The 23,921-nt window shown below is 34.1% G+C and overlaps 1 protein-coding gene across 1 annotated transcript in view; it reads left to right on the top strand.

Annotated features, from left to right (window-relative positions):
• Nucleotides 1–23,921, top strand: part of ACSS3 (acyl-CoA synthetase short chain family member 3) — a 171,473-nt gene that overhangs the window by 44,972 nt on the left and 102,580 nt on the right. The window contains exons 3-5 of the mRNA XM_008065550.2: nucleotides 9,200–9,388; nucleotides 13,153–13,287; nucleotides 17,068–17,208. Coding sequence (XP_008063741.1) covers nucleotides 9,200–9,388; nucleotides 13,153–13,287; nucleotides 17,068–17,208 — 465 coding nt within the window. The remainder of the gene's footprint in view (nucleotides 1–9,199; nucleotides 9,389–13,152; nucleotides 13,288–17,067; nucleotides 17,209–23,921) is intronic.

The following is a 23,921-nucleotide window of genomic DNA, read 5'->3' as shown; positions in this document are numbered from 1 at the left end:
GTATTATATTTGTGAATTTTTTTTATTTGTAAATGTGTCAGTTCCTTTGGTTTAGTGATGGAGATGTTATCGAAACAAATCCAACTATTGCAATGACCTCATGTCCTTGTACCATTCCTGGGATGTTTACATATATTGATTGACTTTCAGAATATATTTACCAATAAAACCATAGAGGTTAACAGGAACACTGCCCAGTGCTGGGACGTGTGGTTGGTGCACCCAGAGTAGTTGTCGTATTTTATATACTGTCTGTAGAAGCGCCGGGAGTGTTTGTTTAATTAGAGCCTTGATTAAATAATCAGTGCAGAATTGATCTAAACAGTGCAGGGTTCCTGTTGACATCTTTTGCTTCTTTTACATTTGCTTTTCTTTAAGAGCAAAAGAGAAATCAAAACACCAATTTACTATTTTTTTTCTCAAAATTGTGTGGCATACAAATGTTTTATAAAGAAATGTTTGTTTTGCATACTTGTGGTATTAACTTAAATTATTTTTATTTTAATGTATAATTAAACCTAGGCCTTATATTCCTTTTTTATAGTTCAGCACATATAAAAGCCAAATATGAGTCATAAACAGGCTAAAATGAACCCACAAAGCCAATCAAGTTCAAATTGACAATATTAATTTAATGTAGTGAATGATATTGTTTTGTTGGAATTGAATGGTTGCAAAATGTGTATGATGCCCTGGCCCTGGGGCTTTGAGCTTGCGACATGTTCCCTGTGGTACCTCAGTTCACTTGCACATATTGTTAATTGAGCTTCCATAAAAATCTTGATTATACAATGTATCATGACATTATCTGGCTTTAATATGTATGAGATTACAAAAATAAACACAATGAAATTGAATGAGTGTGCAGATAATCCAGAATGTGTTATATTAATATTTTTCAATTGTCATCAAAATGAAAACTCAAAGATAAAAAATTCTCATTGAGAACTCATGGGCCCAGAGAAGATCGCCACAGATTCTAGTTTGAGAAACACTATATTAAACAATGTGCTAGAATAAGACAAAAGGAATCTGGCCTTCATTTACAGTGTAAGTTAATATTATTTTAGAAATATTCTTCATTAATCATTTAATGCAGTGAATATATCAATCAACAGGATTGTTTTAAACGAATAACTGTTCCACATTTTGCATGTTTATTATACATAGGACAGTTCTTTCTATCTGAGCCTTTATGTTCTTTGAAGGAATATAACCTTGTATAAGTGACTTGCATAAATTTGTGTTAAATTGAATGCTCTTTATTAATAGAGTATAGTAGATTCTGTGCCTTATCAAACATAAATTTGGAAAAATGTGTACATTAACCACAAAATTATGCTAAATTTTTCAGAATACTTGTATAAGGTATGCAAATGCATAATTCTGAAAAGTGACTTCTCCAATAGTTTAATTTTCTGTTTCATTTTTAGTCCAGGTGGATAATATTTTAAAAAATGAAATAAAGCTTATTCAGTCTTTGGAATATTTTCTTCAGAAACACTCTAGGAAACATACAGAAAGTAATCAACTTTGAATTGGAGCTATGTTTTAAAAATGTATTTGGGAATTCTTTAACAGGAATTTGTACTCTGTTTCTCCATATATATCTGTGAGTAGTCCTTTAGAATGTCTGTATTAAACCTCTGATTTTCTTATACAATACAATAAAACCACACTGTCAGACAGTTTACATTTTTAGACACAGTGACATTTAAATGCCACAGTTTTAAATGATTTGATGGTGTGTGGTCACAGCCTAAGGGTGCTTTCTGTCTTTATCTTGTTGTTATAGCAGTTAGATAACGGTTAAGTTTTTTTAGGTTGGCCACACAACTCCCTTCTTGCCAATAATCTCCCCTCTCTTGCAAACAAATATCTTCACCTTGCCTGTGCATTGTTTTTTCTATCTCACCTCCAAACTCCAGACCTGGATCAATCCAGTTCTTTACCATCTTCATTCATGTTAGAGAAAAAGTAAAACAACAAATACGTGTTTAATATAAATTCATGATCTTCAGTGTCCGTTGGGCAATGATGCATATAAATTTGTTTATTTAGTATTTCTCTAGTAAGTTTCTCTCCTATCCCTCAAAGCTATTTTAAACTTTTGACCTTCTCACCTCTATACCTCAAGCTTAACAGAAAGCATTGATTCAAACTCAGGAAACATGATGAAAACCTTCCAGCTCTAGACCTACAGACTTGCCTGTATCCATACTCATCATTTTCTATGTATTTCCTTCATTTTGCAGTGGACGCTAATCTTTCTTTGGTATCACAAAGCCATTCCATCAACTCTTTTTAGGGTTCTTGTTCTGTTTGTGTCTCTTACATCTGTATCACTGCTGGTTCTGTCTCTTAAAACCATGCTTAAATCTTTCTGCTCCTAGATAGTTCCCTTATCTAATTTTCCCCACTGATTAACTTTGAAGTAATGTTCCTTTTTATACTTTCTTACAACACCTTTCTCCAAAAGCCTCTAAAATGTGCTGCTACCTCTGAAATTGGTTTAGCTAAGGTAATTAATGTTCTCTTATTAGTAATCCAATAGGTGTTCAACGTTTTACTTCATCTCTTTATCTCAGCTAGCATTCTTGAACACTGAGAGTCTTTGGTCACTTCTGCCACCCCATTCTGTCCTCATTTGCTGTCTTTCCTACTGGCTGTTTTGTCTAATTCTCTTTCTCAAGTGATGCTTTCTTTCTGTGTCTCTCTTCACTACCTACTTCTTCGAGGCCACTGTCTCTTTTCACTTTTCACACTCTCCTTGGGTGATTACATATGCTCTAGTGTCTTCTGTTGTCACATATGTAATAGTTACTCCCAGTGACAATGTGGGCTATTCCCACTTCTGTGTCACCAGCCCACATCTTTTTCCTGACATTGAGATCACAGACAAGACTGCCTGAGTAGATTTCTACACGTGATTGTCTCAGTAGCATCTCAAATTTTCCTCCTGTGTTTCCAACTTTGTGAATGACATCACTTTCCAACCAGCTGCTAAAACCAAAAATGGGGACCCATTCTTAGACTTCCCTTCCTGCTACTTCCCTGCATTCACCAATCACTAATCTCTGTACATTCTACACTATTTTTCAAAAATGTTCATTTATTTTTATCCCTGTTGTCACATTCTAGTTCATTAAATAATCATTACATGTTTAGAATGTAGGCAGCAACTGCTTCTAAGAAGGACTGAAAACTTTTCAATTATGATACTTTTTTCTTAAGGTAAGCCTAAATGGGGCTTAACAAAATCCTGCATGGTAGCTGATATTCAGACTATTCATATCTTTCCAACATATCTTACAACGCTCTTGACTCTGAATTTTTGCTCTATCTATTCTGCACTGCCTTTACTTTCTCAGTCAAATGGCACATGCCACGAGGATTAGGTATTTTGGCAGAAACTGTCAAGTGAGTAATAACAAGAGGAAGTTATAACTACCCAATTAGAAATGCCTAGAGTGAAAAGATGTTAAAATGATTTTTTTAAAAGTGGAAGTGATCCATTAATTATCCTTTGTCTATATAGCTCCATTATTATTACTGTACTGTAGTCATGTTGTGTGTCAATGATAGGCATCAATTGCATTCCCTATTCTTTTAGATCTTGCAGTTCTCCGTGATATAGGATTATTTTCTCTGCCAACAATGGCCTCAATGAACAAGATATTCTTTACAAGATGTGATAAATTTTGGTGCTCTGCTTGTACATTAGAGCATGCAAATGTTAAAGAACTAGACGAGACTATTCCTTATCGGGACTATGAGCACATAAACATAGAGAAATATGGGATTGAAGTAATTTTCTGTGAAATATACTCGGAAAATCGCATTCATCTTGGAAGTGAAAAGATTATTGAAACTGTGCTTATTCTGAGCTTGAACTAAAGGGATTAAATAATTCTCTGTTTCACTTTGCTTGTGAATACATAGTCTGTAAATGACCCAAGACTGATTGAAACCTCCATGTGAAGAAACTGATAATGAGAAAAATGATTATTCTGAGTTATGATATTTACTCCTTCATTTGGAGAAAATTATGTGAGAAAAAATGTACCAGTAAATATTTTCTAGACCACTTTCAGATAACTGTTTTGAATGTTACATAACATTTTAATTTTTTTCCAAAACTTAATGGAATGCCGTTCTTCAATATAAAATAAATATTCATTTGTGCTTTCAATAAATAATAATAAACTTTACTTGTGAACATAAATAAAATGCTTCTATCTTTGGGGGAAAGATTTTTCTTCTTTCACCATCTTTACTTGCCTGCTTTTAAGAGGCCTATCTCACAATTAAATTGGCTTAGTATAGTATATTTAAATGAAAAGTTATCGCAAAGCTGTATCTGAGAAATTGCAACTGTCTTCAAAAGTTACATTCCTAGAATCTTCTTATGTATATAAAAATATTTATATTCCTGGAAGATTTTCTTTCAAAAAAAGATAGTATCATTTTAGAGCTTAAGCTGTTTCAGAATAACTGATTATTTTCACAGATCTTTATTTACCTGGATGCATAGTTAATGCATAGCTAAAAGAATGAGTTATTCATTAAAGGTAAAATTGTAATCTTTTTGATGGCTTTCTCTGTGTGTACAAGTAAAACAAACAAAACTGTGTGTGTGTGTGTGGTGGGGGGGGGTACATAAACGCATGCCTAACTTAATAACTTAAAGTAAAATGCAGGTATTTTATATTCCTCATTCTATGGGAAATTATACATATTCTCAAGAACAAATCAGTTATCTCAATTTTGGTAAACTGTTTCCTCAGACATTATAGTGGTTTTTAAAGTGAGTTTTATTTTTGTTATTGATTGGATCAGGGTTTATAATGTAGCATTATTGAAGTTTGAAAATATGCCTTCTCTTAGTTCTTCTCCCATAAGTTTTTCTTTGAAATAGTCCTGAGAGTGTCCATGATTGTTGTTTTCTTACTAAAATTTGGACACCAACCATCTTATAAGCATGATTTTCTTTAGATGAACACATTTGATATTTGCGAAGCAAGTGCTCATTTACTTTATTAAACATGGCTTTTGACCAATTTTGACAAATCTTTATATTTGTATCATGGGTATTTGGTCATAAAATTATACTAACCCAAAGACTGCTCTGAAGGACAATTTTTGAGAATAAATGCATGACAATTTATTAATTTATTTTTCATTATTTATACCAATATGTTTTCATTTTATAATGCTGACATTTAAAAACTTTTACTTCTATATAATTCAATATATATTGTCTATGTTATTTTAAAACCAAATATATGTGTATACCATCTTACAGTATATAAATATCTGTTACCTTTTCTTATTTTGACATTTTTATTCATATATATGATGTTTTTCCCCCAGACTCCAAATTTCTTTTAAGTAAGGACCAACCCTTTCTTTTTTATATTTGTATCTGTAGACTTGACCTTAGTGTAAGACATGTAGCAGATGATACATAAATTGAATCAATGATAGGTTACTTATATATTAAAATGGTTTTAAATTAGTACAAAAATAGTGATTAATTTATGTAAATTCTAGTGGGAAGAACCAAATGTTATATAATAAGTACATTGATCTGTTTTCTCTAGACTTCCTTCACAGCTCAGTCATCTTCATGGTCACAGAGTAGTATTCTCCATGCCAGCCTGCCATGATTATGTGAGATTTGTATTGTCTTCTATGTCAAGTTTAGTGGTCTGTGCCTGTGTAAAACCAATTTGTTGATAAATTTAAAAGCAACCTGGGCACCATGGCTCACATCTGTAATCCCAGCACTTTGGGAGGCACAGGTGAGAGGATTGACTGAGCCCAGGGGCTCAAGATCAGCCTGGGCAACTTGGCGAGGCCTTGTGTCTACAATAAATGAAAAAATAATTAGCCGGATGTGGTGATACACATCTGTGGTTCCAACCACTTAGAAGGCTGAGGTGATAAGATCTCCTGAGCCCAGCAGGTCAGATTGCAGTGGCCATGAGCATGCCATTGCACTCTAGCCTGAGTGTCAGAGTGAGATTCCAACTTAAAAAAATTTTTTAAGAAGATGCAAATATGAATATGAATTGAGTGAATGGCACATAATTTAACCATTTCTTCAGTTGAAAAACTATGAATTATAAGCAATGTATGTTAAAATATTTTATCTTTAGATAATAATAGAAATTATAAATCTTTACTCAGACATTTATGGTAGGATGAAAATATGTCATTGCATAAAAATAATATATATATTTTTCCTCTTTTATGATTTTCCACCTGAAGTTGATAAAAACAAGGTGAACTGTGAAACAGCAGTATCACGTGCCTTTTGTGCTGAAGTTTCAATAATACTTTGAGTGTTTATGAACTCATATATTTTCCCATTAATTTTCTTATGCATAACTACTTAACTTTACAAGTTATAATGGAAAAGTTTACCAATGGGACATTTAGATCTGGAAAATACTGGAAAAGAAATTTGCTCTACTGATTATGTAAAACTTGTCTTTAGACCAGCTATGGTGTGGTTATCACAGTATGAAAACATTGAGGAGCAGCTGGAAGCAAGGCCAGATGGACTCCATCTAGTGGTTGTACAGGCCTGGTGCAGCCTAATTTGACTTAGAAAGTTGGTTTCAGGGCAGAGGTTGAAAACTCAGAGGTCTGCAGGAGTCAAAACAGATCATATAAATGAGGGAGTGAAATGTGGGAGAAAAATCAATTGTTGGTATATGTCATACTTGCTCTATGGTTATGGAATTATGGTGTAAGCACATAGCATAAAATAGGCAGGATGTAGAAGAATATATTTTAAACTCTGACTGAAAAGAAAAATGCAAGCTGTTAGGGTAAATGGCCTCAGGAATGGTGGGTTTTTGGCAAACCACTTAGCTGATCACCTGGGTTAGCTGACTGTTGTCATCGAAGAACATAGGACTGATGTTGCTAGACCTTCCAAATTTTCTAGAGAACCTGGAAATCTATATTTGTATGTGAAACTTACTAAACTTATTACATTGCTTCATTTTCTTAAGAAGTGATATAGCCCCAATTTAAATATATCTTGGGGCCACATTTGGCCTATGATCTACCATTTTGAGATCTTTGTTTCAAAAAGGTCTGGAATTTTTTAATTTCATTTCTTTCAGAGGATAGAAAAATTATGGACATTTTCTGGCAACATTGTGAAGTGAGACTGGAATATAAAGTTATTGAAACTTGCTAGTTTGGGTCTTGGTTGAAGAGTGTTTTTATTCAACAACAGGTACTTTTCAAGATACTGAGGTTCCAGCTTTGGCTAAGACCAGCTCTTCTTGGTTTCTCTCAGTACAGTACCTTAAATGAAGTCCCGACTAATGTAATCACAGAACATGGTTGCCTTCTGCAGGGATTGCACACTGAGATGTCTGAATATAACTTTCCAGTTTTCATCTTGGTTTTTGAGCTTCATGTAGAATTTAAGTTCATGTTTTATATTACTTGGGTGTATCTTTCTTGTAACCTTCTGCTGGGCAACTTTGAAGTTCTTAAAACACAGCACTCAATTATAGAGTTTGCAATAAAAACACTGAGATTATTTTTTACTTTCCCTCTTTCGCCAGAGCCCTTAACCTTGACCACATCCATCTTTCCTCATCTACACAGAAGAAGTGAACAAAGAGAAAAGAGGAAAATGGTCAGGATTCAGAACTCTTTGAACTTGTTCAGAAAGTAGGAGAGACAAAAATGAAAGGAACCACAAATAGCTGTGTGGCCTAATTTCTCAAGCCTCCTCTGTTGATTACGTTGAACGGTCACATTCAAAGACAAGTCAAAGTCCTTTCAGTTGCCCACCATGCCCCGACAGGCCGGTTAGCCCCCTGACTGATCTCCGATTGTCTTCTCACTTTTTTCCTCCTCCACCCCCCTGCCTGCCTCCTTGCTGTTCCTTGATCGCATCACCTATGATCCCCTTTACCTCTTACACGTTTGAATGGTCGTTCTTGCTGCCTAAAATAGTACATTCACAGAGATCTACTTGTTCTCAATCTTCTGCATGTTTTTGCTACAATGTCCCTTTCTTGGTGAGGTCTACTCTGATGGTTCCATTGAGAATTACATCCACCCCTTCTTCTGCTCTCCTGATATCTTTACTCTGCTCTTCTCCCCTCCCCTATAGGATTGGTGAGCTTTTACCATAAGTATAATGTATTTATGTATTATGTGTATTGCTTATTGTAAGTATTCCATCTGCTAAAATGTAAGTACCAGAGGGTAGAGGTAATTGTCTGGTTTTGGTTACTTTCTGATGTATCAGAAAACAGTGTCTGACATATAATAGATACTCAATATATAGTTTTTAAGGAAAAGAACCACTTATCCACTTAGGTCTGGGCATACTTTCCACAGCCAGTGTCAGTGCCCATGGAAAATTTTCTTACAACAAATTATATCCTGTGTGAGTTTATGATTTGTTGCGTCTTTACTGCACCAAATTACAAAAACACATGTAAAAAGGAAAGAAGCATTTGTATATTTAATTAGTGTTAAAAAAAAACTATAAAGAAAGAATAGGAAGAGCAAAGAATATGAGGTCAGAAGACCTGTGATATGGTCCTGATGCATCAACTACTGGTTCTCAGACCTTGGTTTTCTCTTTGTTGGCTCTGAGTCTTTGTTGCCTTTAATGTGAACAATAACATAGTAGAATCTGTAATATTTGCTTTATAAGTATCTGAGTATATGCTTTCCTTACTAACACATACTTGTTTCCTTTAACAGTTAACCTAACATATATCTAAATGTGTAATGATTTTACTTTTCTGTTCAGTTGACAGGTTCATCCTTCACAATATATGCTCCACAGGGGCGAGTGTGTGTCTTTCTTTTTTCAGTGTCGGTTTCCAACTCTTACATGTCATGACTGGTACATAATAGTTGCTCAGTAAATGTGTAATATACGTGCAGATATGTGTGGCATGAATGGTTAAGTAAATTTAAGTTATGAAGCTTATATGACATGATAACTAATTTGTAATCAGTAATTATAATACAGTTGTCTGTTATTATTATTGCCATCTGACTCATTATTATCATCATAAAATACATGTTATTCAGGCTTCTAAAATTTCTTCAAGGGAGTGATTGTCTTCTAGCATTACTGCCTTAAGTGAGAAGTTCAGTGAAATAATACAGAAAACATTTTGCTGATCTAATGATTCCGTTACAGGTCTCCAAGTTGGCTGGTGTTTTGGTCAAGCATGGCATCAAGAAAGGTGACACTGTGGTCATCTACATGCCCATGATCCCCCAGGCGATGTATACCATGCTGGCGTGTGCAAGGATAGGAGCCATCCATAGTCTCATATTTGGAGGATTTGCTTCCAAAGAACTAAGTAGTCGCATTGATCATGCAAAGGTAAGTCTTCTACTTGGGGAACTCAAGTAGTAACTACTTGTTGTATAGCCATGTTTATCTGTGGATATGTCATCTGAGAATGACCTGTACTTGTTAGATCTTTGCATTCAATGGAATACTTAAAATAGCCTTTTTTTGTTTTTTGGCTTATATCTATTAATCAAGCATTTGTTTTCAACTCAGATCTAGGTAAAAGATATCTTACTAAGGATTTAAGGAATATAAAATATAAGGTAAGGTGCATGCCTTTCAAGTTAGCATGTATATTTGGGTGTATAACACATACAAGAACAATAACTAATTTATTCATTTAATATATATTTATTAAGCTCCCGTTATATACCTGGCACTGTTCTTGGAAGTGGATAATGAATAATACAAACTAAAAGGATGAGACACATACTAGTTTTATAATCTACATGCTTCCAGAAAGTATACATTTGAATGGGGTACTAAAATAATAAACTTAAGAAGTCTGTTGTGAAATATCATTGCGATACTGAATTTAGAACATTAGCACAGTATCTGCCATATAATAGCCGGGCGTGGTAGTGCACGCCTGTAGTTCCAGCTACTTGGAAGGCTGAGGCGGAAGGATCGCTGGAGCCCAGCAGGTCGAGGCTGTGGTGGCTGGGAACGGCCATTGCACTCCAGTCTGGGTGACAGAGTGAGACTCCAACTCAAAAAAAAAAAAGGTTAACAATTATTAATCTTTGAATTTAGAACAGAGGTCAGCAAACATTGTTCTGTAAGTAACAAAATAGTGAATATTTTAGGCACTGTGGATTACAAAGTCTGTATTGAAAATACTCAGCTCTACTGTTGTAGCACGAAAGCAGGCTTAGACAATACATAAACAAATAGGAGCATTTTTTTCTTCCCAATAGAACTTTACAGAAACAGGCTGTGGGCTGGATTTGACCCACAACCATAATTTGCAGATCCTTGATTTAGAGGAAGAAGAATTTTCATTTTGTTAGCGTGTCTGAAGAAGGTTTCCTGAAGGAGATGAGATTTGAATTAGATCTTGGCTAAGATTCTGCTAGTTAAAAAGAATGACTTAATGGGACCCAAAAAGAAAGAAAAAGAATCTGAGTCTAGCATTAGGGACAAAGAAAAGTAAAACTCATTTGGGAGGATGATAAGTAGACCAATGTAATGAAAAAATAAGAGGAGGTAAGCTTGCAAAAGCAAGTTTTTTCTGAACTGGATTCTATGAACCTTAACCAGGAAAAGTTTTTGAGCAGAGGAATGTCTTATTTTAAGCAATGTTAAGAGCAGCAAGTCTTACAGATGTGAGTAGGGGAGAAGTTAGACATTGTGATTTAAAAAAACTAAAAAACCCTTCCATAGGTCTGTTTGTGAAACAATAGGTCACATGAAGGAGAAAAAGGACAATAGGGAAGGAAGGTTATTATCAGATAAAAGACGGTTGACTTCTAGAGTTTTACAAGCCAAGATGAGGAAGGGAACTAACATATATTGAGGGCCTCCTGAGTACTAGGCATAGAGCAAGACTTTGAATATCTCACTTTATCTTTTAACAAATTAGTTATTAAAACTGATATGTAGATAAATCACATAAGACTTTTGACTTTTTTCTTTTTCCTTTTTTTTTTTGGACATATTGAGTTATTACTTACGAAGACAATCTAGAAAAAAATATCAATCTCTGACCTGCAAATCAGTGGGAAGTTGGGGACTTCTCAGAGGGAGCTATACACTCTAATTTCTCAGCTGTGGAAATTCCAACTACCTTTTAGACAAAAATATTGAATATATTATTTCCTTTTTAAAATTTAATGATATGGGGAAATTAAAATATAGTTTAAAAACTAACTTTATAAAACTCATGCTATACTACTTAAAGAATTTTCATTTGTAACATACACAGACACATAAACACATAACCTTGTTAAAACAGTTCAGCAATAAATGCATATTCTTATGGACAAAGCCATCAGGCAAGTCACACTTGAGGAGAGGAGACAAAGATGGAAATATATATTTGAGATGTTTGCATAAAAGTAATACATGGTTGAGATCAGAGATTGTTTTGGTATAATGAAGTCTAAATAAAAAGGCTAAAGAAAAATTTTTATTTTGACAGATGAAGCTGGAAAGGATGAATTCTAACAAGTCAGTCTACACACCATAAAATCTCTAATAAAAGGCTAATCGAAATGTGAAAGGAATTATTTTTCTAGAGGAAGAGTCTAATTTTGACTTTATTAAATTATTCAAGTTCTGATATATTCTATATATGTTCTTGATATGTAGCTTACTTTCATTTATTCAGAATTCTAATTTTAGGGAATGCTATCTAGAGCTATTTTTATGAGTATTACAGATATTAAAATGTGAATTATATTGAAATGTCTGAGCTTTACAACTATAATAAAAGGAAACATAACTTTTTCCTTTTTCTTCTCTCTCTCTCTTTTTTTTTTTTTTTGTCTCAAAGCCAGGGTGATACAGTGGAAAGAGAGAGGTTCTGCAGCCATATATAACTGGCCCTCTTTCTGTCTCTACCACTTGTAACCTGGGGCAAGCTATGTAATTGCACTGAGCTTCAGGTCCATGAATATTAGATGATATTCAAAAAGCAGACAGTACTATATATGCATATATTTAGCACAGTATAAATATTTCCTAGATAAAATGTACTGTAATTGGAAATCAGAATTTGGCAATATATGCAATACCTTAGATTGATGATCTGTCATCTGAATAATTTATATGAGTCTCCTTTGCTTTGGATTTCTGGGTGAAGAAACAATGTACTTTAAAAATAAGAAGCATTTTTTTCTGCAAATTTTTGAGAATTTTGGTTCAATTCCACAAATGTTTCTTGAGCGCTTATAGCATGACGAGCACTGTAACAGATAAAGGAAATACAAAGATAAACGATGCCCAAGCTTGGCCTTGGAGAGCTCACTGTGCAGTGGTGGAGATGAATGAACACTTTGACTACAGTTGAACATTTGATGCATGCTCAGAATATACTGAGGAAGGGAGATGAACTCAAACTGATTCCTTCCAGGGACACATTTTGACTACTCCTGTGTATGTCTTAAAGAGTGACTTAGCAAGTTGTCCAGTAAAGAAGAGTGCCAAGTGTATCTTTATGACAGGCAAGTCTAGGCTTTCTAAGACTTGAAACTTAAAGTATTTGGGGACTCTTTAAGTAAAAATAGTATAAAATTACAATGTAATATTTGGTGAACATAAATATGTATTTAGAATGAGAAAGAAAATCACAAAACGTATTGGAGACATGGTCCTTCCTCTTGCAGTCTCTGTAGGCATTTACAAGAGATATTTACATAGAAAACCTAAGAAATGCTTCTTGACTGCCACCTGGCTGGCCCTTTCCACCTAAAAAATGCTATAACCTCAGTAGTAACCAGCTATTATAGGGCCTCTGCAAGTAAGGGACCTCAAGTTTTGCATTTTACTAGTTCATGGCTAACTGACCTGGCTTGATGAATTCTTTGGAAGGTATTTTGTACAGTTTATATGTAGGAGCCAAAAACATCATTGAATGTGTAGTTTTGAACAGGCAAATGAGATATATGCGGAAGTGGTTAGGTCTATGACAATTAAAAGGGATTTATTGGTTTGGGGGCCACTTAATCCAATAGCAAACAGAATTATTCAAACATTTCTTTAGAAATGTTAAATTGTCAGTCTGCACCTGTAATATTTTGATTACCTTAATTAAAATTGTTAATGCTTTCTCAATTATTTTTTTTTAATTATAGCCCAAGGTGGTGGTTACAGCATCATGTGGCATTGAACCTGGAAGGAGGGTAGAATACATACCACTTCTAGAAGAAGCACTAAGAATAGGACAACACAAACCAAACAAAGTTCTCATTTATAATCGTCCAAATATGGTAATCTTAATGTTGAATTTGGTTCTTGCTTATGATAATGTGCTTAGGAAGACTTTCATCTTCACCACTTGAAGAATACTTGTCTTAGAGCTACTAAGTATTCCACTGAATGTAATTGTTATTTCTAACAAAAATGAATAATACTTATTGACTTTGTGAAAAACTAGCTTAAAACCAAATGATAGAAACATAGAAACACATGTGATATTAATGAATTGGGTTCTAAGTATAGTGTTTTGGTTGTGCTATTTAATAGTTTAGATTATAACAACAATAATAATACTAACAAACACAAATTGACTGTTTACTATATGATTTTTAAGACATTATACTAATGAATATTTTTAAAAATTTTCCCAGTAATTCTATGAGCTAGATGTTACTATTATTCCTATTTTTGAAAAAGAGACTCCAGTGAACATAAAAATAAAATGCTTATACTTGCTCAGTTAGAAAGTACCGGAGTCATGATTTGAACCCATGCACTCTGACTGCATTCTTAATCCCTCAACTATCCTGCCTATTGAAGAGGTATGATCAACTTGCATACAGAATGTTTTTTAAAAAATTTAAAAGAATATTTAGATCGGAAATAAAACTGTGCTCAGAAAAACAAAACATGAATATTCTAAACAGATAAATTATGCTGTGATCCATGGAAGAAGATAAAGCAGTATAATATATCAACAAATATATTTTAAAGTACTTTTCCCGGTAACTCCTGGTGGTTACTTTCTTTCTTTCTTTTTTTTTTTTGAGTTAGAGTCTCACTCTGTCGCTCAGACTGGAGTGCAGTGGCCACTCCCAGCCACCGCAGCCTCGACCTGCTGGGCTCAGTGATCCTTCCGCCTCAGCCTTCCAAGTAGCTGGAACTACAGGCGCACGCTACCATGCCCGGCTAATTTTTTGATTTATTGTAGAGATGCGGTCTCGCCAAGTTGCCCAGATGGGTCTTGAACCCGCTGGCTCAGGCAATCCACTCAGCTCAGCCTCCCCAAGCGCGGGATTACAGGCTGAGCCACCGAGCCCGGCTGGTTACTTTTTTCTATACCCAAGCAAGTCTCCAGCTATTTATGATGAGACCAACTTGGCTTTCTAGCAGATTAATTTTTTTTTCCTGAAGATAAATTATAAGGGTGCAAAGAATCATGTACAATTTATAGAACTCTTGAGAGGTTATCATCAGAAAATACTTAAATGACAAGATGTGAGAACAGAGAGTGTTAAAAGTATGTCATTTTAGATTACTACCTAGCAATTCCCATTACCACATTAAATTCCTTTGTAAAAGTTTTAGTAGTCTGTGGTTTATGAACTGCTGCACTCAATGATTTTATTGTTCTTACTAACTTGAAGGAGAATTTAAGGTTTCTTTCAGGTGACCTCAAGCATGCATTTTTTTTTTTTTTAAAGCTTTGTTGCTGTTTAAATCAGGAAATGCAAAGTCAGCAATAAAGACAGGCTTGGGTCAGAAAATTTGAGAAGAATGACAGGAACACACACACACACAGTGTGCTTATGTGACTATATGTGTGCTATTCACACAAATATAAATTTATATAGAATTTGCAGAGAACTTGTAAAGTGCTAGGCCCAAAGCTAACTACTTCCAAATTCTTTTTAAAATTTAATTGTCACAAGCCAATGAAATAATAGATGCTATTACTGGCCCCATTTTACATGTGAAGGAACTGGATAATGGAGGAAGTCATAGTCCAAAATCATGGCTAATAAGTGGTAGAGCCACATTTTAAACTCTAGTTTAATTACTGTTAACCAACAAAATATATGCTATTTCTTTCACTATAGACAAATTGGATATGGATATCATTGTTCTTTATCATATTTTTCTAATGCAAATCTTTTATCCTTCCTCTTAATAGAGAGCCACTATCCCCAATAACTAGCTTGCTTTTTCTTCCTCTCCCTTTTTCTCCATACCCTTTCCTATATTGTGACATTGTCAAGAGCTTTAAAAGTTTCTTGTTCTTTATATTAGACTTGTTTTTTAGGCCGTAATTAAGCCCAGTGGACTGGTCTTGCTTTGAGTTTAGAGAGACACAAATTATGAGGCTCAGTGGTGTGTCTCGTTAACCAGGATTGCACTTTTGCCAGAGGAGGACAAAAACCTGGCTACCACTCCTAAGCCTCAGGCAACCAATGACAAAATCAAAGGAATGTCATATCACTCACCCCTGGTGCTCTCCCAGTACTGCCTTTTAAGAATTATAACAACTAGGAAAGAAATATCTATAGAAGTAAATGCATGTATGTAAAATCAAAATGTTTGTTTTTTCCTTCTCTACATTTTGTCAAATCCCTTGACACATGCCTATATTTCTTAGTCTGGTGAATGATCAACCATTTATTCAAGTCCTAATTTCATCAGTGGCCTATAAAAATTAGTAACTTGTAATTATTTTGGTGATCACTCAATTGAAATTTTTTATTATGTAATGTGATTATATTCATAGGTTTGTAACTGTGATGTCAAAAGTTTGCTAATTTGATATTAATTGCTTTTATCTGATGCATACAAATAAGTGGAAACATATGAGTTGGTCATAGTTAACTGTTTTATTTTTCTGAATGGCACAGAATTAGGCTAAAGAAGCCAGTTGGGCCTGAAATTTCATCTTCATAAAGGCTCTTTGATTCAAATATGTTTATTCACTCAGGCTATGTTTGTGATATTATACTGACGTAGTAATTTGTCAATGTACCTATTTAAATATGTGACCAGTTGTTTTCCAATTCTGACTAGTATATTAAGAACTCTGGTTTGTCTTTTCTAAACCACTCAGAGCCTTTGGGCTTAAGTCAGGATCACCTTGATGCAATGGTTACGTACATCTCTAGACGGCAGATCTCCTTAACTTTCTTTGAGGAATAAGTAGACTTTCTTGTTACTGTGCTAACGCGTTCACCAATTATGAACTTCCTGATATGTGATCTTGAGCTTTAGTTAATATTTCAGGAAATAACCAAACATTTAATGGATATTAACTCTGCGTAAATAGCTGTACTTCCCCCATTAGCGGTCTGTTTAATTTCTTTAAAGGTGTACTTGTTTAGCTCATGACTCTGTTATTACAAAGTTTATAACACAGAGCCTGGTTCTCAGAACAAAAAGAGAAAACACACATTTCTACTGCATTAATTAATAACTCAGAAGGAGGAAAACTTAGATAACATTTTAGATATATCACATATTCTGACTAAATTTCAAACTGGTTTTTGTTCCTGTGACGCAAAAGTAGAATTCCTCCATACCCCCGAAAAATATTTAACATTTACTCATTTGGATACATTAGCTGCAGTATTATTCCTAAATGTATAACGAGAAATTTTAAAGGGTTAGTTGACATTTCATTGTGAAGACTGAACTTCCAAAGTAAAATAAATAGGTTATGAAAAATAAAAATTAGTGTGTAAAGGTATTAGTATTAACATACATCTATAGAAACATGAAATGCTGGTAAACTCTGCATGTTGCTGGAAACATAATTGCATCAGATTGAATTTAAGGGTATCCCTAGGTTTGAATATGACATGTTATTTCCATCAGTTCCTTTGATGCCAAAATCAAGCTGTAGGACATTTTATAAATATTTATCTAACTTATGAGCTTGAAATTTTCAGTCATAAGTCTGATGTTTAGTGCCATATATACATAGTTTTTCAATCAGATGCTCTGTCTTAAATGGATTTAGCTATTTTCTGGTCTCTTGGTTTAATCTTGTTTTTCACAGTGCACATTCCTATGTTTTTGCTGTATAGGAGACGGTTCCTTTAACTCCAGGCCGTGATCTTGATTGGGATGAAGAGATGGCAAAAGCCCAATCACATGACTGTGTTCCTGTTCTTTCAGAACATCCACTGTATATTCTATATACATCTGGAACAACTGGGTTGCCTAAGGTATTCACTCCCTTAGGGATAACTATAACTGTAGGTTTCTTTTGCACCGAAACTATTTGATCGCTGACTGAAAATATTTACACACTTTACTTTGAGGTTTAGACATAGTTATTTTGCGTCTTAAAGAAATATTATGCTTAATGTTAAATATAAAAATATGTATTACTTAATGTCATATTATAACCCCATTACTTATACAGTCTTCTCATATGCCAGCAATGTACACTGCTTTAGTAAGTCACTAAAATTAATAAATGTTTGACTTAATATCAATCATTTTAGCAAAATGTCATAAGATATTTTTAAATGAAATATTTTTATTCCTTTAAGTTGAGGTATAGCTTCCATACTGTTTTGGACTGATTTTTGATCTAGGGAAATTCAATTCTTTATTACTAATATGAGTTTGAGAATTAGTCTAGGCAGTTTGAATAGAGGCAATTTATCCAAAGTATTGGACCATTTGACTTACAGTATGGAAGACACTCGGGAATTTTAAAATCTCTTTACCATGAAAGGTGTTTTCACAAAACAAAATTAATGCATCAATATTCATGATTGTGTCAGATATCAACAAATAGCACTTTTGTCCAGTATCTTCAAATACTACTGTTTCCTCAAACAACCATATAAAGGATTACAGTGTCATCTTCCCTGCTCATCATTATTAGGGGGTTCAAGATTAATTGAATCATAGAATTTTAGTAGGGGAAGGAATTTTCACAATCACTGGCATCCTTGAGGGCAGCGGTTTCTATTATAATTAGATCTCTGTAGCATTGGAGCTCTGAAAACATAATTTCTTAATAATCTTAAAATAATAGTTATTAGATTAGACTTTAAAAAATAAAATTTAAAACATTTCTTATAAAACTTGATTGTGAAAAGAAAAGAAAAACTTTGGCACTGGAATAGATTGTCTCTGAAATAAATCAATCAGAGACCATGATTTATTGCATTTTGATCTACCATTGTATATGTAATTGTGTATGTAATTGATGCTCTATAAATTGTTTAATACATCAGTAGATATTTGTGTCATTATAGAATTGAAGCCTTATTTTTTTACAATTATAGGGAATTGAAAAATAAATATTCCTTCATATTGAAGACTCTTAAGATTTGTTAATTTAAGCAGTTCAAATGATCTGCTGGACACAATTCTCACCCTCCACTTTTTGCAATTCTGCATTATACACCAGCCACATGGAGTCCAACTGAACATTTATTTGGCTGTAAAATATAAAGGGGCTCAGCAAAGTTATAATCTAATATAAAAGTATCAACATGAAAGAAAACTCCTGACCCTGAAAATATAGGATAGCCTAATAGAAAGAAGAAAAAAAAAATGCCATGCTAGCTTTTTAAAAGCCTAAAGAAATCTCATAAAAACATTTGTTGCCACCTTAAGACTTTCTTTGAGAAATTCACTGTGACCTGGATTATCAACCATATGGGAGAGACAGAGGAAAAGCTTGTTAGAAATTCAAAGCTGACCCAGCCAGCATTGTATAAATAAAATAAAAGTAATTACAGAGCATTAGATTGAAAAGTGGTGGCTCCAAATAAAAAAGGATCCAAGCTACTACAGATTTTTTTCTGAAATTCTCTCAGTGCTCAAATGGAAGATCCCTTGATTTTTAAAATCTTTTTTATTTTCCTCCTAATGTACCATCCCGAAGACCATCTAATTCAATAAATTATGGAGAACTTTAATCGCTTGGAGATTTCTATATTCATATCACATTTGACTCAGTTCAGTATATGTGTATTGAGTGCTCATTCTGTGCCAGAACAGATAAAACTATGAGTAACCCACAGTCCCTTGAGTCTAGTAGGGTTGAAATATTTATGAACATAGGCAATGCAAGATGAACTGGTGATCCTTTTGTTGGGGGGATTGTGACTACACACAGTGGAGACAAAGATTCATTTTCAGGCTGTTAATTCGTTTAAGACTTTCCTTTGGACAGCTCACTTAATAGGGAATCACATTTGGTTCAAGATTAGGAGTCAGGTAGCGGAGGAGTCTAATATTTTGAAACTGAGAACGTAGAAGGGTGGTTTGCATAGCCACCAAAATAGAATCACAGGAGAATGGTTTGAGACTGGGGGAACTGAAAGTTTTGAACATATAAAGGATGATGTGTTTTGGAGACACTTAAGTAAAGAGGCCCAGTCAATAGTTGTGAGAGTATGAGCCCAAGAAGTATATACAGGATTGGAGATAAAACCTTGTGGGACATTGGTGCGGAGGACTGGTGATTAAATCACATGAGTGAGTACAATTTGCAAAGTAGGACATGAAGAATGGCAAGATAAGTTAGTTATCCAGCGAGGTTCCTCTTCCCTTCGGTGGACTTTAGAATTTCAGTTGCTTTTAAATCATGCATTGTCAAAATTTCTTTATGTCACTTATTTTAATCTATCTTACATATAATCATTTTTATTTACTAATTTGTGTAACACTGGGTATTTTCTTGGTCTTAGAATATCTCCCATACTACTTTGAATCCACTAAGGCATTAACTTTAAAATTTGACCATCATAGGTCCTCAGAAGATTTTTGAATGATTTTTTACTTCTCCAGCTAGTCAGGTCCTCTTTAAAAAAAAAAGTCTAGATTCAAGGGGTACATGTGCAAGCTTGTTATATGGGCATATTGCATGATGGTGAGGTTTGGGCTTTTGATAAGTCCACCATCCAAATGGTGTATGTGGTATCCAATTGATAATTTGACCTCTCTTTTCCCTCTCCTTTGTAGCTCCTTTAGGAGGCCCCAGTGTCTGTTCCTATTTTTATGTTTTCAAGTACCCAATGTTTAAGCTCCCACTTAAAAGTGAGAGCATGCAGTGTTCTGTTTTCTGTTTCTGTATAAATTTGCTTTAAATAATGAACTCCCGCTGCATTCACATTGCTGCAAAGGACATTATTTTTTTAATCTTTATGGCTGTGTAGTATTCCACAGTGTCTGGTACCACATTTTCTTTGTTGAGTCCGCTGCTGATGGGCACCTGGGTTGGTTCTATGTTTTTGCTATTTTGAACAGTACTATGATAAATACACAAATGCAAGTGTCTTTCTGGTAGAATGATTTTTTTTTTGGGTGATGGTAATAAATATACAGTAGTGGAACTGCTGGATTGAATGGTAGATCTATTTTTTAGTTCCTTGACAAATCGCCAAACTGCTCTTCACAGGTGCTGGCACTAGCTTACATTTCCACCAACAGTGTGTGAGTGGTTCCTTTATTCCACAATCTTGCCTTCATGTTGTCTTTTTACTTATTAATAACAGCCATTCTGATGGTGTGAGATGGAATATCACTGTGATTTTTATTTACATTTTTCTGATTGTTAGTGATGTTGAGCATTTGTCATATGTTTATCAGCCACGTGTATGTCTTCTTTGAGAAATGTCTGTTCATGTTCTTTCCTCACTTTAACCAGAGGGTTTTTTTTTTTTCCTGTTGATTTAAGTTCCTTATAGTTTCTGGATATGTAGTCAGTTCCTCTTTGCTCATACAGTTCTAATTTCATTTTAGTATATATAATCAGGATTAATAGTATATAACATTTGAATGTTTGGGTTCTCAGAATAGAAGTACAGGAAAGATGAGCACACATGCATTAATGAAGCATTTAGACATACATTTCATATCAGCATATAGTTTGTTTTCTCAAGCTTTGATATTTATGAGGAAAAATAATGTTGTGAACCCATAAAAATATTCCACTTAAAAATGCTTCTTTCTTATAGACAAATATAAGACATACATAAGGCAGTCTGTTCTTCGGTTAGAATTTGTAGATATATTTAGGGCATATTTGTATTTCTGCATTTGCCAAACCTGGAGCTGTTAGGTTGCTGTATGACAGATTAATCTGTTAGCTGTTGTAAATGATCCAGCCACCACAGCTGAGCTGCTTTGTATACGTTTCTGTTTTGTTGTGGGTTTCTATCCTGTTTGATTTGGGTATCTGTATTTAAGATAGTTCAAAACATTACATGAAAGGATCTCTCATCTAGATGAAGTATCCTTTAGGGTGTGAGGGATTTGGTGATGGTAATATTTAGTGTCTCTAATTTGGTATCATAGAAGGACAGTGATAACATAAAGAAAAGAAAACAAAAGAAAAGGAAAAAGTTCAGTGGTAAAGGAGGGAAGGGAAAAAGAAACTAAAAGGCAAGGATTGCAAGGAAAGCATGACAAGAATGTGGTAGATAAGGCCTTTTGTCCAGATGTACATTTATACAACTTATGTAACTTTAATTCCTACTTGTTAGATGACTTATTCATATTCCCTGCCCTAGGGAAAAAAAGGAGACAAAGTTATTTAAAAAAAAAAAATCTGTGGTACAATTCTTTTTTTTTTTTTTTTGAGTTGGAGTCTCACTCCATCGCCCAGACTGGAGTGCAGTGGCCGCTCCAGGCCACCGCAGCCTCAACCTGCTGGGCTCTGGCGATCCTTCTGCCTCAGCCTTCTGAGTAGCCAGAATTATAGGCGGGCTACCATGCCCGGCTAATTTTTTATTTATTGTAGAGATGAGGTCTCACCAAGTTGCCCAGGTGGGGTACAATTCTTGCAGTTAAAATGCTGAACTTGATATACCTTTGCACCTTATCTCTTGGTTCAGATCCATAAAAAAATTTTGTAGGTGTTAAAGTATCTTCCATAGATGTAGCTTCAGTCATCTGAGAGCCTGAACAAGAAATTTTGTTTTAAGAAATATCCCAAATGAAAATACTCCAGGTCTTCAAAGAAGATTTACTAAATTCTACAAATTTCAAGGGTTTCTCCTGACAGAGTATTTTTAAAATAATCCTATTGCTCACATATGGATTTATTCACTCAAATGTCCACCCATTTAGTCAATCAACAAGTTATTCAATGACTATTTCTATGCCAGATACTTTGCTGGAGATACAAAGGCATTATTCTCAAAACATAGCACTAGGTGGGAATGTCAGTGTTTTGATGAGGTGTGCAGGCCCTGAGGCCCTTGAAAAGGGACATGAGAGACATTTAACATGAACAATAGAAGTGAAGATTGCTTCCCAGAAGAGGTGGTATTTTCACAATGTCTTTGAGTACTCATGAGAAAGAAATTGGGCTAAATTAGGCTCAGAAAAGGGGTGGAAACTTACTCTAGAAATAAGAAGTACTTTGTGTAAAGCCACACTAAAACAAGGTTAATGCTGATATGTTGGAGTTTTAAAATAATCAGAACCATTTCATTTATTTCTCAACTCTCATGACAGCCATCATTTAGTGAATTTATTTTCTTCAGGTAAAATATTTCCTCCTCTTTTTTTTTTTTAATGTGTCAGGCTGGATCGAAATACACACACATATAAAAATAGACATAAACATATATGTATATACACAGTCACTCATATTTACATATGTATATGTGAAAAATATGTATTTTATGTATGTAAGTATGTATATTGGCCATGTATGATCCTTTATTACAAAGTAAATAATAGAGTGTCTTAATTTAGGAGACAGGAAAGTTTTTTTCAGTATTTTGAGATTTGCTTATTAGATTTTTATAGACAAACTTAAAAAAATTTACCATACGGAATCCCAAACTCTTAATCTTACCGCATACCTCAGTCTTTCCTTCTCTTCCCCTACAACACCTATTGTTGCAATTGTATGTTTTCTTTGTAAGTTATGGCAACCAAAACTGCTCACAACAATTGATACCATGGTGTTTTCTGTTTTACCTTGATGGTTCCACTTATGACGATTTGTGGCTTTCTTTTTCACAAACTGCTCATTAAGATGGAAATCACAAAGAACCATCTGTGATAATTTTGTGTTCCCATTTCTGAGTAACTAATAGCCAGCTTTTACTTTTACTTGTACTGAGTAACTTCTGAGTAATTCATAACCAACTTCTGAGTAACTAATAATCAGCTTTTTTGTAATTTCTGAGTATCTAATAACGAGCTTTTCCTTTTACTTGTACTGACTGAATTTTACAAATACTGTATATATTATAATTGATCCCAAACAAAACAAAACACCTTCATACGGTCTCCTTTCCCTTTTCTGAGATAGAATTCACTTCCATGTCTTTATTTAGGACACAGAATTCTATTCCCACCTGGTTGATTTTCACGTTCTCCAGAAGATTTTTGAGAGTTATGACTGGTTTTACACAAACACTAGAGCATTAGATCTCATATTGGCAGATTACAGGGCTTTTCAGAGAGGATATTAGATCACTTAATGCCTTTACTTTTAAGGTAAATACAGTATGAGTACATATAGAAGGTAAAAACAGAAATTCAAAAGACTAAAATGCTCTATGCTTGTGTTTTAGAAGCAAGCATTGGAATTGAATAAGTATGTTTTGCTTACTTAGAACATAATGATTTATTTTTATGTGCTTTCAGAGACTGAACAGGGTTTCTTTTTGCATTTTAATTATATTACCTAAAAACATGATTATAAACAACAAGCAAAAGATGCTTTCTTATCTTATTTTTGTCACAAATTAATATTTATTATAAATAAATTATTTTAAATGTAATCTCTCATTTTTTAACTTTTAATAAAAATTCTCTGTGGTAGTTTCTTCTTCTGCATCATATTAAATAGTCAGAAATTTGAAAACTGTATTATCTGAACATTTTGGGAGAGAAGACCAAATTGCAGATCCAGAGTCCAGATTAATAAATAGTAAAATGATGCTAACAT

This window comes from Carlito syrichta, unplaced genomic scaffold, assembly GCF_000164805.1.
Source record: "Carlito syrichta isolate Samal-C Ts95f unplaced genomic scaffold, Tarsius_syrichta-2.0.1 Scaffold308653, whole genome shotgun sequence".
Classification (NCBI taxonomy): Eukaryota; Metazoa; Chordata; class Mammalia; order Primates; family Tarsiidae; genus Carlito; species Carlito syrichta.
Note: the sequence above shows the minus strand (reverse complement) of the source record. Positions and strands in the feature narration are given on the sequence as shown.